The sequence below is a fragment of the Tamandua tetradactyla genome, chromosome 7, assembly GCF_023851605.1.
Source record: "Tamandua tetradactyla isolate mTamTet1 chromosome 7, mTamTet1.pri, whole genome shotgun sequence".
Lineage (NCBI taxonomy): Eukaryota > Metazoa > Chordata > Mammalia > Pilosa > Myrmecophagidae > Tamandua > Tamandua tetradactyla.
The window spans coordinates 81,149,674-81,166,398 of NC_135333.1; the positions used below are offsets into that span (position 1 = coordinate 81,149,674).

The following is a 16,725-nucleotide window of genomic DNA, read 5'->3' on the forward strand; positions in this document are numbered from 1 at the left end:
GCTGCGTCCCAGCTACATTTTCAAAGCCTATAATTAGCAAGTCTCTCCAGCTGTTCCACAGTGAACGCAGCTCATCCATAAGAGTAGAGAGAAAATAACAAGAAAATTCAAGTGGAAATGAGTTGTCTCAACTGCCTCATTTAACCCTACAAACTATTTCTCCTCCTGCTTATGGTTGTTATTGTGCTTGGTTTATAGGGACCGAGCCCCTTTTATTTTTACTTCAGAGATGGAGTACTTCATTACAGAAGGTGGAAAAAATCCACATCATTTTCAAGATTTTGTGGAGCTTTGCTGTCGAGCTTACAATGTTGTCAGAAAACACAGCCGACTGCTCTTGAACCTGCTGGAAATGGTAAGTCTCTTGGGGAAAAAACAAAACTAATAAGCTTCATTTATTTCCCTCTTGCAGTAGTCTATTTTTGCTAATGGCTTAGAGTTCCCCAAACAGCAACTCAAAACAGAAAGCAATGGACAAACAAAGAGCACTGTGTACAGCTTAAAAGCACATTTCTTAATAATTCAATACATTAGTTCAGAGTTATTGTCTCAAACATTCCTGGTCACAGCAATATTGATGCATTCAGGAGTTATCCTGGTATATTTTGACCAAGGATCAAGCTCAGTATCTAGAAAATTTAGGAAATCATGCCTTTCGTTGCTGCACTGTGCTTTAGGATTTTTCAAACATGCTTTAAAAATATTATCTCATTACGTATCATGGCAACTGATGATGTAGACCAGGCAAGGATTTTTCCTGACTCTCCCTAACAATCTCTGCCTTCAATCACTTAACAGTTTTCCAGATTAAGAAACTGAAGGTCAAAATGTAGTGTATTTTGTAGGGTCAGTGAATAAAACCGTTAGAAAACAAAAAAGGTGAGTGTCTTAGTCACGTCTAATGAGTCATCATCCTACATACACTGTATTGATCAACAGAGGGAAATTCAATGTTTCCTTCTATTGTTCACCCCAAAGAGATGGAAACAAGAGATAAAGATTGAGGAGAGAAGGATTGGAAATCTGATAAGTGTAACTTCTGGGAGAAGCATGCAGCGATTTCTTTGAACATGTACATATTCACCAGTAATTACAGCAAAACTGTGGGAGAGGAACATATTTGTGGCTCAGTTAGTACGGGGTTTGAGTCGATAATATCATCATAAGTGTTTAGAGCCTTGAAAAGATAGTAATTCTCTTAGATGCAAAGGGCACAGCCTTGGTGGTTGGGTCTTCCTGGGTTTGAATCTTAGCTTGGCATTTTACTGGCTACATTCCCCAGAGCATGTTGTTTAATGTCCAAAAGAGTCTTTTTTCTAATCTATTCAATGAAGATGGTAGTGTCTACCTTGTAAGATTGAAGTAATAAATAAATGGCATATTAATGAATGCTTTGTATGGGCCAGGTCAAGTGCTTTATGTGTATTAACTGATTTTACATATCATAACAACCTTAATAAGCAGTTAATATAAAGTAATAGCATAGTACCTGCCACAAAATTGGGTTCAATTAATTTAAGTTATTATTATACTAAATCCTTGATAATCTATAAGAATGTTGTCCAATACCATATCCCCTAGTCACATGTCATTTTTATTTTAAATTAATTAGGATGGAATAAAATTTAAAACTTGAGTTCCTCACTAGCTGTATTTTAAGTTCTTAATAGACATAGATGGCTACTAGTGTTGCATGAAACCAGGAACAAGGCTGCAAGCCTCCAGGAAATTTATGCAGAAACAGAACAAACTGGGGTCGAGGCTCTGAAGTTTCAGGAAGTAGGTTTTATTCGTCTATGGCCATAGGGCTCAGCTGAATAGCCTCTGAAAGTCTGAGCCCCCAACAGGGGCTGTCACAGGGTTTCAAGGGAAGTGCTTGGCTACATGCCGATGTACAGAAGTGGAGGGGTCTCTACAGGAATTTTTCTTATCCTTCCTACATGCAGTTTCAAATGTTCCTGGGGTGAGTGAGACTTCTCAAAGGGGAAATGACCTGAGTAAACAGGGGCCTGCCTACTGTGAGAGGAAATGGCTTGGGCAAACAGGGGCTGCCTGCTACAGTAATACCATAGTGGGCAGCACAAACACAAACCTTTTGGTCAAAACAAAAAGAAAAAAAAAAGAAAAGTTCATAAAAATTCAGAAATGGATAGCACAATACCATCTGATTGTAACACAATGACATAGTACACTGAAAGAAGCTGAATGCAAGTATGATAGAGGGAGAAGGGTTGGAGGCACGTTTGAAACCAGAAGGAAAGATAGAAGATAAAGACTGAGATGGTATAATTTAGGAATGCCTAGAGTGTACAATAATGGTGATTAAATGTACAAATTTAAAAATGCATTTGCATGAGGCAGAACAAATGAATGTCAATATAGCAAGGTGTTGAAAATAGATGGTATATGGGAAAAAGTACAATCAATGCAACCTAGGATCTATGGTCAACAGTAACGTTGCAATATGCCTCCGCTGCCTGTAACAAAGGCATTATGCCAAAACTAAATGTCAACAGGCAGGGGGGCATGGGATTTTTTGTGGAAGAAAAGGAAATGTTTTCAGATAGATTATGGTAGTGAAGACATGTCTGTACTCTTGGGTTGGATTATATGATGTGTGAATAAAATTGTTCAAATAAATTAGCAGGGAGAAACAAGTGCTAAAGAAAATGTGGAGAAAGATATGTACCTATTCACTGTTGGTAGGGAAATGAGAAGTGCAGCCCCTTGGAGGGCAGTGTGGTAGTCCCACAGGAGGCTAGGGGTGGGTTTGCCATATGGGATCCTGAAACCTCGTTGCTAGTATATACGTGAGGAACTGAGTGTGGGGACACAATGGACATTTGCGCACTGGTGTTTCTGGTGGCAGTATTCATGATCCACAATGAATGGAGGTGGCCTAAGGGTACAATGATTGAGGAATGGAACAGGAAACTGATGTATACATAAAGTGGACTATTGAGTGGCAAGAAGGAATGAAGTTATGAGGCATGCAACTAGGTGAATGAACCTTAAGGACTGTGTGTTGAATGAAATGTCAGGAACAAAAAGACAAATACTGTCATGTCTCAATCATATGGACTAACTATAATATAAAAATTCAGTGAGCTTAAGTCAAGGGCATGGGTTTTCAGGTTGGGGCTTAAAAGTAAAGGCTCCTAGTTTGCAAGCTCTTACAGCAGTTACATATATTAAAGATACTGTTAATATATGTTAAAGATACTGAGCTGTTTGTATATAACATGGTGTTTTCCAGAAACTTCCAGTATTTGTATGACATCTGAGACTCAGAGTTAGAGCTCTGAAGCTATGAAAGTCACCAGTACCCCGTACAGGAACTTTTTAAAAAGTTGAAAAAGTGATCAGACATTGAGTAGCGATATGAACGAAACTGATCTGGATAGGTTCAGAATACAGGGGAAAGGATGATATTGTCCACATTTTAAAACTTCACCTTCTGTGTGAGACTAAAGGGAGAGATATTTATTAGGCACAAAATTTATATTTTGGGTGGTGCATTTTCTAATTTAACTTGTCTGGTCAGTTTAGTTAAATGCCATAAGTATATATATACTTATATGGAATCTTGAATAGGGTGTCGGATTTTGTTGGTTTGTCCAGGTTAGTGTGATGCCCTGATAAATCCCAGAGTCATTTGGAGAATGAATAAAGAGGTATTTGCAAAGTCCCCTTGGGGGAATGAGGAGAAAGGAGGAAATATTCAACTTCCCCATTTAGAGAATTTCTGATATTCTCGTAAGCTGTGAGAAGTACCAAATCAGTAGGCCAAGCCCTCAATCTTGGGTTTCACCCCTATGAAACTTATTCTGGCAAAAAGAGGCTAAGCCTTTGTTCTAATGAGCTAGCTGCCAGAATGCAATATTCCAGAACCAGAATGGCTTTTTAAAAGGAGAATTTAATAAGTTGTTAGTCTATAGTTCTAAGGCCGAGAAAATGTTCCAATCAAAACAAGTCTATAGAAATGTCCAATCAAAGGCATCCAGGGAAAGACACCTTGGTTCAAGAACTCCGATGAAGTTCAGGGTTTCTCTCTCAAGTGAGAAGGCACATGGCGAACACAGTCAGGGTTTATCTCTCATCTGGAAAGGCACATAGTGAACAAGGTCAGGGTTCTTCTCTCATCTGGAAGGGCACATGGCGAGCATGGTGTCATCTGCTAGCTTATTCTCCTGGCTTCCTGTTTCATGAAGCTCCCCAGGAGGCATGTTCCTTCTTTATCTCCAAAGGTCGCTGGCTGGTGAACTCTGCTTCTCGTGGCTATGGTGTTCTGCTCTGCTCTCTCTGAATTTCCTTCATTCCCCAAAATGTTTCCTCTTTTATAGGACTCCAGAAACTTATGAAGGCTTACCCAAATGGGGGAGACATGTCATCACCTAATTCAGCTTAACAAACACTCTTGATTAATTCCATCTCCAGGGAGATGATCTGATTACAGTTTCAAACATACAGTATTGAATAGGGATTATTCTGCCTTTTTGAAATGGGATTTAGATTAAAACATGGCTTTTCTAGGGGACATACATTCTTTCAAACCAGCACAGCCTACTTACAATTAGGCCTAAGAGTCACCTCCAGAGAACCTCTTTCCTTGCTCGAATGTGGCCGCTCTCTCTCTAAGCCAACTCAACAGGTAAGCACACTGCCTTCCCTCCTTCATGGGACACGACTCCCAGCAGGATAGATCATCCTGGCAATGTGGGACAGAAATCCCAGGATAAGCCAGGACCTGATAACATGGTATTGAGAAAATCTTCTTGACCAAAAGGGGGAAGAGAGAAATGGGACAAAATAAAGTGTCAGTGGCTGAGAGATTTCAAACAGAGTCGAGAGGTTATCCTGGAGGTTATTATATAGATATCCCTATTTAATTTATGGTGTATTGGAGTGGCAAAGGGAAGTACCTGAAACTGTTGAGCTGTGTTACAGTAGCCTAGATTCTTGAAGATGAATGTATAAAGATATAACGTTTACAGTGTGACTGTGTGACGGTGAAAACCTTGTGTCTGACACTCCTTATATCCGGAGTATAGAGAGATGAATAAAAAATATGGATTAGAAAAAGACAAAAGGTAAAATAAATTGGGTAAAGGGAAATACTCATGGTCAATGAGAGGGAGAAGTAAGGGGTGTGATATGTATGAGCTTTTTTCTTTTTTCTTTTTACTTCTTTTTCTGGAGTGATACAAATGTTCTAAAAATTGATCATGGTGATGAGTACACAACTATGTGATGATATTGTGAGCCATTGATTGTGCCATGTATAGAATATATGTGTGTGAAGACTTCTCAATTAAAAAAGAAAGCAAACAGAGAAGTTCTACTGGCAATGTTAAAAAACGTTGAGCTGGTTTTCATGAAGATTTTATTTAGATCTGTATTTTAATTTTCAAACATCATGCCTGTCTACTTCTCTCCTTTCTGCCTTGAAAAAATATAGATTTCTAAAACAAATTATAAACATGTGGTCCTTCACATGCAAAGACACTTTGATTTCTTCAAGTGCAAATTGGATACATAAGATTCTGCCCAACTCCAGAACTATCAACTTGGCTTTCCAGCAAGAACCAAGGGTTCATATTGGTAAATAAGCATTTAATCTCTTGGTTCTATAGTCCCTATTGCAATTAGGATATGGTTCATGGTTCTTCATCTGTGTCCAGGCCATAAAGGAAATTCTACTGGGAATGAATGCATGACCTGGCTTCATTTACATAATAACATCTGGGCAGTATCAGCAATAATGTCCCATTAGGCTCTGGCTCTGTGAGCTCTTGGGTGCTTATTATATGCCAGAAACTGTGGAGAATACATTAAGATATGAGATCCAGTCAAAGTAATAAAATTTTCAATTTAATATGAAAAATAAAATTCATGTACACAAGTAACTGAGGTGTCTAGCATTTCTAAATGTCTATAATGCAATAAATAACCAAATACAAGAGAGTAGTACCATATTTTAAAAACTGCTTCGATCAGCCATGGCAATTAGGAAAAAACCCTAAGCTGAAAAGCATAAATATAGTTTATAAGGCCAAGCTGAGTGATAATTGAGCATGCTAACATAATGCAAAATAAGAGCATTTTATTAAAGTCAACGGTCTGATCATTACAGCTGCAGACTGTGGCACCTCTCATTCTCTCCTCCTCTCCCTCCTTCCATCCCCTTCACCTCCCACAAACTTCATCAAGATTTTGTGTGGCTTCGGGGGCAAGGAGGAGGGGTAGAGATATGAATTATGAAGCCGAGTAGCTTTTAGACTATTTATAATAAATTTCTCCTAGAAAAGGAAAAAAAAATGGATTCAGAAGCTACTGATGGGCTTTTTTTCCCATCTTTTCTACCTACCTACAAAATATAAAACAAAAACCAAGTTTCAGCATGTCACAATATATAAAACAATCATCAAAGAGTTTATACAGTGTTATTTAATTTCAGAGAAATAGATAAATGATGTTATATTAGCAAGTATTGAAAGGATTTTCATAAATAATATGAAAATCTTAGATGTGGAAAGTTTCTGGTATATCTAAAATATCCTTATGTTCTAATTATTCATGTCTTGATGTTTAGGCTAAGAAGGAAAAGTTGGCAGTAAGGACACTAAGGATATAATATTGTATTTAGCTGTCAACAAAAATCAATTTTGAGATCAGAAATAATGTGGATCAATAAAGCCAATAAATAAATATAAATAAAATAAACAGTGTGTTATTACCTCAGTTTCTGACCTTTTGTTTCTCTATTCTCATCTTCTTTTCATGTGTTTACCTTTTAGGATCCTAAAGATATTCAAAACATCAGTAAAGGTTTCAGGGCCACACTTCCTCTGCTATAGCGTCTCAAAAATTAAAACCAAGTTTAAATTTGTGACAGGTTGTTTTCTACCTATGTGGGTAATCTATAATTCTCTCAATCCTCTCTCAAAGTAAATCTTATTGTGTTAGGCTCTTTAAAGAGAATTCAATCTACTCTGTCATGACCCAGTTACAATTTGAAAAATACTTGATATGGGTCATAAATTCTCTCTTGCCATGAATGGTCAGTACCCATGATTATGAGCCCCAAGCATTTGGCGGGTCTACTATGGAGTTAATGGCTCATCCTTGGTACAGAGCAGCATGTTTCCAGAGATCCGTAGTGCTTTTTATTTGCTCCTGGGAAAAGCAAGGAAAAAATAATCCATGAGATTCCCATCTTGCTTCAAAGCAAAACATCTCTAAGAGGCCCAAGAGTGTTGCTGGCTGAGTTCACGAACATAAAAGCTTGTATTTTGTCAGCCTTTCTCTCATTAAAAAAATCAATATCAACTATTATGGAAGGCTCCCAAAGAACATAGGGACCATTCACCCAGTTTAAAATGTTTATCATAGCCATTATTATATCAACTATTTCCCAGCAGAAGTCTTTCTAACTGCTCCATGTGGCCAGGAAGAGTATCTGCTTTCCTAAGTAGCTATCAAAATAGATTTGGGCTTGGTAGAACAGAAGTAGAAAACTTTAAAAATAAGCCTGTCATTTTAAAAGGAGACATCTGTTTATTGCGTCTACTATCATCCTAGCCATGCTTCCACCCTCCTATTGCCCCAGTTAGAGTTATTATCCATGTAGCTTAGGCTAGGAAGCAATCAAACCACATTGCTGTGGTCAGAGGAAAATAGACCAGGTAGACTCAGCTATGAGACCAGGCTTAATCTCTCATATTCAGAGTGACAATAGCTCAAGCCTCCTCTCTAAGGACTGGAACGCATCATAAAGGACCAGTATAACACTGGTTACTTTTAGTCAGCTGTGTGATGGGGAAGATGGGGAGCCAGGATTCCCTGGTTTGAAGCAGCCTGCATTCAGTACCTGTTATTTAAAGTGTGTGTGTGTGTGTGTGTGTGTGTGTGTGTGTGCATGTGTTGGCAAAGGAAGGTTTCTAGGGTCTGGTTTGAAAGGAGATGTTTGACAGAGTCTTTACGTAGAAGGTATGAATTCAGGACATCCAGAGAAACTAGAATACTCTTCAGAACCTAGGAAAAGACCCTATTCTTAAAGGATGACAAATCATGGTGTGATAAAGGGGAAAAATTATCTCAATAACCAGAAAGATTCCTCTAAAACTCCAAGTACAAGACTAATAGGATAAAAACTAATCTAAACTCTATTTGCTCTTGGGAATGTATCTCCCTATATTCAATTGATTTTGCTAGGTTTGGTAGTCATGGTTGAATTTGCTACTTGTAGGATTCCAATGCCTAATAGGGTCAGATGTTTGTTCATTCATTCACTATTCCACAGATATACGTTAAACTCCAACCATTTATAATATACTATCCAAGGTAATATAGACAATTCAACTTTGAATAAGCACCTAATTCCTCTTCTCAAAGAACCTAAATTCAAACATGACAAACATACATATGAATAAAACATAGTAAAAGCTAAGTATTATAAAAGAGATAAGAACAATATTGACTGCTGTTCAAAGAACGCAGTGATTAAATGTCTTATTAAAATATCACTGATGTTTTAAGCATGGGGAACTATTTAAACAGAGCCTTTTAAAAGGATTTCAGCAGACAAGGAAGCAGAAGAGAGGCAATGCTGGCTGAAAGATTTAAGTAAGGGTGGAAGCTTAAAAAGTACAGGTATGACATGTTTTAGAACTGGCGATAATGACGTATATCCAGCCTGCAGCACAGATGGAGATCTGTATAGAAAATAACTTTGAAATGATAAGTCACAGATTATGAAAGACATTTACAGACAGAATGAGGAATTTGGACTTCATACGTAGACATTTGAGATCCTACAAGTCTGTCTATATTGAAGGGATTACCGTGATCTATATGGGATTTTTAGACAGTTAACTCAGAGGTTATATAACTAGAAACATAGGGACTGGACACTAGAAAAGGGCTTTTCGAGAACTCTAGGCAAGTGAAGATGAAGAGATGAACTAGAACAATGATAATTGAAGTGGAAAAAAGGGATGAAACTGTTGAGATGTGTTCTTATAGAATTAAGTAATTGACAATGGGAATCAGGAAGAGGAATCAGAGAAGATATGCATTCCTTGTTAGTTGGATGGCAGTGGCAGTATATATGGAGATGTGAAACAGGAAAGGGAGGAGATGTTTTGGGGAGAAGAGAATTTGCTCAAATTTAGATATAATGAATTTGAGATGCTAGTAGGTCATCCATAAGAAGCAGCATTTGGCAACTCTCCAGGTCTACCTGATCCATTTCAACTACCATCTGTAAGCTGATGACTCTCAAATCTCTATCTACAGCCATGTGCTATTAGAGCACTCCCAACCCTCCCAATATATTCAGTCAGTCACTGTATTAGTTTCCTAGGGCTGCTGTAACAAAATATCACAAATGATGTGCCTTAAAACAACAATATATTCTCTCACAGATCTGGTGATTAGAAACCTGATATCAAAGTATCAGCAGAGTCATGCTTTCTCTGATGGCTTCAGGGAAGAAGTTTCTCTTGCTTCCTAGCCTCTGGTGATGCTGGCACTCCTTGGCTTTCCAGGGCTTGTAGCTGCATAACATGTCTCTACCTCTACGTCTCTTCTCCTCTTCTTATAAGGACAGCAGTCATATTGGATGACAGACTTACCCTACTCTAGTACTCTCTAATTACCTCTATAATGACCTTATTTCCAGATAAATTTGCATTCTGAGGTACTAGGGATTAGGACTTCAACATAGCTGTTTGAGGGACACAATTCAACCCATAGCAAACACCAGGTTTTCTCAATTCTACTTCTTACATATGTTTAAAATCCAGGGGGTGCAACGGTAGTTCAGTGGTAGAATTTTCACCTGCCATCCAGGTGACTTGGGTTCGTTTCCTGGCCCATGCACTCCCCAAAGCAAACATAAGAAACCTACAAAAACAAACAAACAAAAAATTCAACAAAGGGTGCTGCAGTAACAGGATACTCACAGGAAAAAGAATGAAATGTGACTCCACCATACAGTATACAGAAAAATAAAATAAAAAATCAAACCACTTATCTCCATCCTTAACCACTCCTAGTCCAGGCTCTAGTCTGGCCCCACAGTAGTCTATTTTCCACATATAACCATGATGAATTTTCTAAAACACAACTCATCTCTCTTACTCCATGTTAAAACTCTTAGAGAGCTTCCTCTTGCCCTCAAGATAAAACACTAAATCTTTAATATTGCTAAAATGTCCTACCCACTTGTCTTTATAGTCTCATTTCTTGTTCCTCACCTACATGATACACTATGTACCCAACAGCCCTCCAGGACTTCCTTCTGTGAACAGCTCAAAGACAGCTTTCTCTCTTCTGTACATTTCTATGTGCTGCTCCCTCAGCCGTGGTGGGGACAGTGGGAGAGAATCGTTTCAAATCCATTTTTTTTTATTTGGAGTTTAAATCAGTCAGAACTTCACACATCATCCATAGCTGTGTTCTCAGTTTATCCTTTATTTTCAGAATTAGCAGTACTATTCTTAAGACCCCCACTGCCTCTATGCTGGAGCAGGAAATAATTTATCATCTTAGTCATAGGGTTACAGATACATTTTTTAAAGTTCAAATATATTTCGGAAAGATGTTTTTTTTTCTCAAAATATTTTGCCTGTGACTAAGAGAATATTATCCTTTCAGTCTACAGCATAATACAAATGAAGTACTTTCTGGAAGGATGGCAGAAAAAATACCTGGGCCTTTGCACAGTTTCATCTTAATTATTTCAGTGCTTTAATAAATGCTATCACTGCTTAACTAGGAAAAACTATGTTCTTTATAATGTGAGTCATGAAGTCATGAAAGAACGCAAGATTAAGAACCAGAAACATGGGTTTTATATACTGTGCTTATACACCATTTGACCTAGACACATTATTTATGGTGGTGGTTTGGGGATTAACTTTTGCTCATTAAAATGGTTATTGATATCCAATTTTTGCATAATAATTCATAATGTTTAAAGCTCTTTCTCATGCATTAGCCATTTCATGCCCCTAGAACATATTTACTTCAGAAATGAGAAAACAGAGTTCAAAGAGGTTAAGAGATTTTCTCAAGATGACACAGATTTTAAATGGTGGATCCAGAAATTCTGACGTTAGGGCTTTTATTATTTCTACTGCCCCATTCTGTATATTCCTCTTCTACAAAGTAGACAGGATGAGAATACTATTTTGCTTATTGCATGGGTTTTATGATAAGATCAGATTGAATAATTAACCTGCAAGCACCTTGAAAATTATAGTGGCTGTAATTTTTATGATTATTATTGTGGCTTCTAGTAGTAATTATGAAGAGGTAGAAAACATTAACTTATCTTCATTCATGTTTACCAACCAAAAAGCTTTCATATGCAGATTTGTTTAAATTTCTGTTCATAGAATTATCCAAGTAAGCCTGATTTTATCTGCATTTATTCTGCTGGGGTTTTTTGTTTGTTTGTTTTTGATTTGTTAAGATGCTCCATGCAGGATTGCCTGAGCTAAGCGGAATACAAGACCTGAAATATGTGTATGATAACCTTCGTCCACAAGACACAGATCTGGAAGCAACGAGTCATTTTACCAAGTAAGATTAACTGTGACTGTGCACGTGTGTATATTTCACATTTGAGATGATTTTGAGATGACAGGTCATTGTTATAAAACTCCCATTTCTAGAATCAGCTTGTGTCTTCCTTTCCAAGGGGTGGAAAGGAAGAAATATGAATGCCTAGCAAAAGGCTTTAGTCAGTGTTTCTGTGGCATGTTATTGCTTGCTAACCAGCCTCTTCATCTAACAGATTGCTCAATAAGAGGTCATTGAAGAGAGCAGAGACTGACATAAATAAATCAGCTGTTGTACTTGAACTATGTGCAGAAAAACAATTTATAGTAAGAGATTTATGATGAGATCTGGACTCACAACTTTCATCTGTAAGACAATACAAATATTGGAATATTTGGTCAAAGACTTGTCACCTATTTTAATCTATTCTTTTTTTATTAAGCAAATCTAGGGAAACACTAGTATATAGCAACATAAGAGTCTTGGCAGAATACAGTGACTATCCACAGGCCCAAATCATTGTCAAATTTGTGGGTATATTTTAAGTTATGTGATTCTTTTGAACTTCCCTTTTAGAATATACATCATAGTTGCTAAATACTGAGCATTTTTTAGGTGTGCAATACATGCTAGCCATAATTACTAATCTAGTAAACAGTGTCAGTAGAGAGATTCAACATTCTTTCTATAACTCTTTAACATTGAATCTTATGTGAGTATCATTTTTAATTTTTCCAGTAACTTAAACTGGAAATGTGTGAACACAGATTATAAAAACACAGAATGTATTTTTTGTCCTTTGAATGCAATGATAATTATAATAAAACCTTTCACACTCACTTCCAGAATGTATAGGGTTATAGGGAGGATTCATGGGGAAGTGGTTCTAAACACCTGGAGAATTTCATTTCTCCAAGGGACCTCTGCTTCAGAAACTTTAATTGACAGGTTGTGACAGAATCACAGAATATTAAAGCTGGAAGAGTTTTTATTTATTCTCATAGTAAACATGAAAACGATGAAACTGAGATCTAGAGAACTAAGGGTCTTGTCTACAATTAAGAAAAGTAACAAGAAACAGAGCTCAGACTAGAGCCCAGGTCTTTTGTTCCTCCTGGTCCCAGTTTTTCCTGCATCTAATATTGGAAACTATGTGATATGATTAAGGAACATCAGGCAGAGCTGGTATTAAAAATATACCTTCCTGCCACCTGGTTTGTTTCTGAAGTTCTACCGTTAGAAATTGATCAGGGGAATCTGGTAGTTTTGTTGAGTCTTGAAAAAAGGCCCTTTAATTGTACAGGTACCTCTGGGAGCAGCCGTAGTTTATGTGTGCTAACAAAAAATGCAAATAGTAGTTGACAACTGACTGTGGCCACAGACACTAGCTTGAAGACTTAGGTACATTTTATAGACCTTTGGTTTTAAGGAACAGAAACTCTAAAGTTACCTAATTGGAAGGGATGAACTTATATGAGAAAATCCAGGGAAAGGCTAATAGCCTAGCTTCCAGAGCTTGGAAGTTCCTTCAGAGTTCAAGGCAATTCCAGGAAGCTCATTATCAGTTTACAGTCCTTCTCTCTCATTGCTCACCTTTGATCCAATTAACTCAGTCCAAAGTGATTGGATCCACATGGCCCCCTCAGGCTCTACCTTCTAGAGGGGATCTGAGGTGGGAAGGGGGTAGTGGGAAGAGCACATGATCAGAAAGAGTGGGGGAGGGAAACCAGGGTCAGGCTATAGAGAATGGGTTCAAGATGTCCCATTGCTTGGACAGTGCTGCAGTTTGTAATAGTCCCTCCTACCACTTAAAAAAGGGAAAAAAATATAATTGACTTGATGAAAAAAAAAAGGTCTTTCATGCCCTAGCCATCAGAAAAATAGATGTTATTCACCTGCCAGAGGCCTATCCTGCCCTTACTTCATTTGGCACAGCCTACTTTTACAGGGCACGGTCTTTGATATGGGTAAGCTTGCACAGGGTGACTCATCCCCCCTTCCCATCATTCAAGAGGACATGAACTAATGATGTGGGGAGTAGAACCAAAGTCAGTACCCTCCTGGCAGTGAACCAATCTTTTCCACTTGCAGATATGATAGTGTATTTTCTGTTGAACTTACTACAACTCTGTGATAAAGAGCTTGTTCTCCAATGTAGACTTAAAGTCATCTAGTCATCTAAGTAGAGGACATCGTTCCTTAGTTCAATAACTTGCCTGACTTTCCATTTCGTACCTCTTGCTTTGTAGGGTTTCATAATCTCATTGTCTCTATCAAGGTTTATCCACCACCACCCTCCATTATATCAAAATAAATTATTTTATGGACAGGATCATTGTCTCAGGAAAACTCTTTGTACATTCATTCCTGCTTTTTCTATTTAACTCACATTTCAAACCTCACTAGGAACCCACCCATGGAATCATAATATCCTAGAATAGGTGGGGCATCTGATCCAACTTTTTAATCCTGTTCATCCCTTGAAACCCTGAACAACTAGTACCTCCTCCAGAAAACAATACTAACTATTCCAGTACCACTGATCTTCTTTTCTTCCATAATTTTACAGAATATATAACATTTTGTGCCTAATTACACAGTCCTGAATATCTCCTTAATAAATTGGTTAAGTCAATTTCTCCCAGGTAAAGCAAGGATTATATTACCACTTCCGAGAATATTTGAATGTGAAACAAAACCAATTTCCCTTAAAATATGTTAAACAATTTAATTAATATAAAATACAATTTAGTTACTTATGCATTAAGAATATAAAAGGCATATGTACAGTGCTGGCTAATATTTAGTACATTGCTTCTTATGTGTCAAGCCCTGTTCGAAGAGTTTTCCGCATAGTTGCTTATATAATTGTCAAAACAACCTTATGAAAAAAATCATGATTTTCACCCACATTTTTAGGTAGGAAATTGAGGCCCCAGAGAAGTTTAGCAATTTGCCAAAGGACATAGCCAGCAAGAGCCAGCGCCAAGATTTAAGTCCAGGTGGCCATGCTGCAGAGTATGGGATCTCAATAGCACCTCTTCCATACAAAGACCCCCATAATTTGAAGCACAGTTTTCTCAAGGTATAGCATTTCACCCTTTCTTAGACAATATTCTTCATGTCCTGAATACCCCAAGCCTCAGCATAGGACAGAAGCCCTTTCCCAGAACTCTCACCTCCATACCACCCCCAGTGCTTGCTGTGGGATCTACTTTGATGCCCTGGGAGACCCCTGAAGCACCGTTTGACCTGTGCCCTCACCAGCAACCCCCTTCCTTTCTTTCGCTGTTTTGACTTACTCTTGAATGCCTCAAGCCTCTCTATTTCTGTTCCCTTTTCCCCTCAGAGAAATCTCTCATGAGGCATGCTCTCTTTAACCTCCAAGAGTCTTTCTCAGTAATTTTTTATCCTGAAGTCTCAATTACGTACCTTTATTTTTAGATATGATATAATAAGTATTTAACTTGTCTTTGCATCTTTTCTCTAAGTTCCTTGATCAGCATTTTTCAAGTTTTGTGGCTATCACACATTCCAGCCAGCACTGTGAAGAACGTATAATAGAGGTTCGAGAAATATTCACTTGATTATAACTGTGATTCTTTATCATTCAAAAAAGTTACTTCTGAAAAGATCACTATTATTTAGATGTTTATGTTTCCAGAACCAATTCTCCCTTCATTATATTTAAACAATAAACAGAGTGAATTTATAAAAGCAACCTAAGTTAATGAAAAGCAATGATGAAGCTTTAAGTGACATGACACAGGTCATTCAAATACATGCTAAAATGTAAGTATATTTGTTTACTTTTCTTTGCAAATAATGTTGTTTTACTTGATGCATTCTCGGACATCATATGGATCCGAAAGCTTAAGAAGGAGGTAGTTGATGTTTAGATCTCATGCTACATAATTCACCAAAATAGAAATTGAGCTCTGTAATACATCCCGCGTCCATCTTGGTGCTAAAATGAGTGTCATTAACTCTGTTTTCATGAGAGTCTCTTGTGTAGTTGAACTCTTTGTTTTCTTTGTTCTGACAGGCTAAAGTGTTTTATGCTACTTTTTTTTTTCTGGTCTAACCACTAAGTTACAGATAAAAATAAGCAAAAAATTAACAATCCCCCCACTCCACCTGCACCCCCTCTGCCAAGCTCACTGACATGCATCATGAGTGAAAACTAAGCCATCTGAGACATAAGCATGTGTGACTGCCTTAGGGGCCCTAGTCCTGAGGACAAAATTAGCACTGAGGCCACCTCTCTTGACCCTATATGAGACTTGAAAGAAAGAAATGGCTTTTCCTGTCTCTCAGAGGGCATACTCTATTTGTGAGCAACCCAGGATCCTGCCTCGCTCCTGGTCATACTTATTCTGGGTTAAATGCTGATCATAAGAGCCTCATGGGATGTTGTATGCTGTGTGGCATTAAAATTGTATTGCTATTAATGGTATTAAGAAAAAAATGAAAATAAAACTGGTTAGCTGGCTACAAAGTTTTTTCACATTTTTAGCAACTCCTCTGTCCATTTATTTGCTTTTTCTCTTCCAATCCCTTTACAGCTGAGAGCTGTTCAATAAGAATCAAGAAAGTATCATGACTCAGTTGCCTGTAAATTGATACTCTCCTGTGGTATCTCTGCCGAGCTCACTGCTAGGCAACAGAGCCAACCATCCATTAAAATGCTGTCCAAATGGGTTATTTCAGAATTTTCAATCACTCTCAAACTTCAGCTTAGCTGTCCTTAGAAACAGATAACCTACTTCACAGGCCAGACTAGGATCATTAAGTGTAAATGTCCCACCTACCTCCACTCCCACACTGATTGTGCTTTTCACTTCATCCATTTCCTCCTCCATAAATGTGAGAGAAAATTTTCCAAGTAGTCTCAGAAATACCATTTGGTCTGCCACACAGATCCCATGGTTTAATAAGTATAAGGTCTCCTGCACTTCAGATAAGACAAGCCAGCTTGAAGCAAAACAAAACCCAACTTCCAAAAAAAAAAAAAAGGTTACATTAGTCAAATATTTTGGTGGCAAGAACCAGAGATTTTCTCTGGTATCCACAGGATAAAGGATATACATGGACACAAACTGGAAGTGGAAAATTCCCAGAAACCAATAGGGCCTGGATTTTTTTTTCTAGCAGAAA

General features: G+C 37.7%; 1 protein-coding gene across 1 annotated transcript in view; it reads left to right on the forward strand.

Annotated features, from left to right (window-relative positions):
- PIK3C2G (phosphatidylinositol-4-phosphate 3-kinase catalytic subunit type 2 gamma) overlaps positions 1-16,725 on the forward strand; it is a 392,208-nt gene that overhangs the window by 284,565 nt on the left and 90,918 nt on the right. The window contains 2 exon segments of the mRNA XM_077170217.1: positions 199-355; positions 11,480-11,589. Of these exon segments, the coding sequence (XP_077026332.1) occupies positions 199-355; positions 11,480-11,589 (267 nt within the window).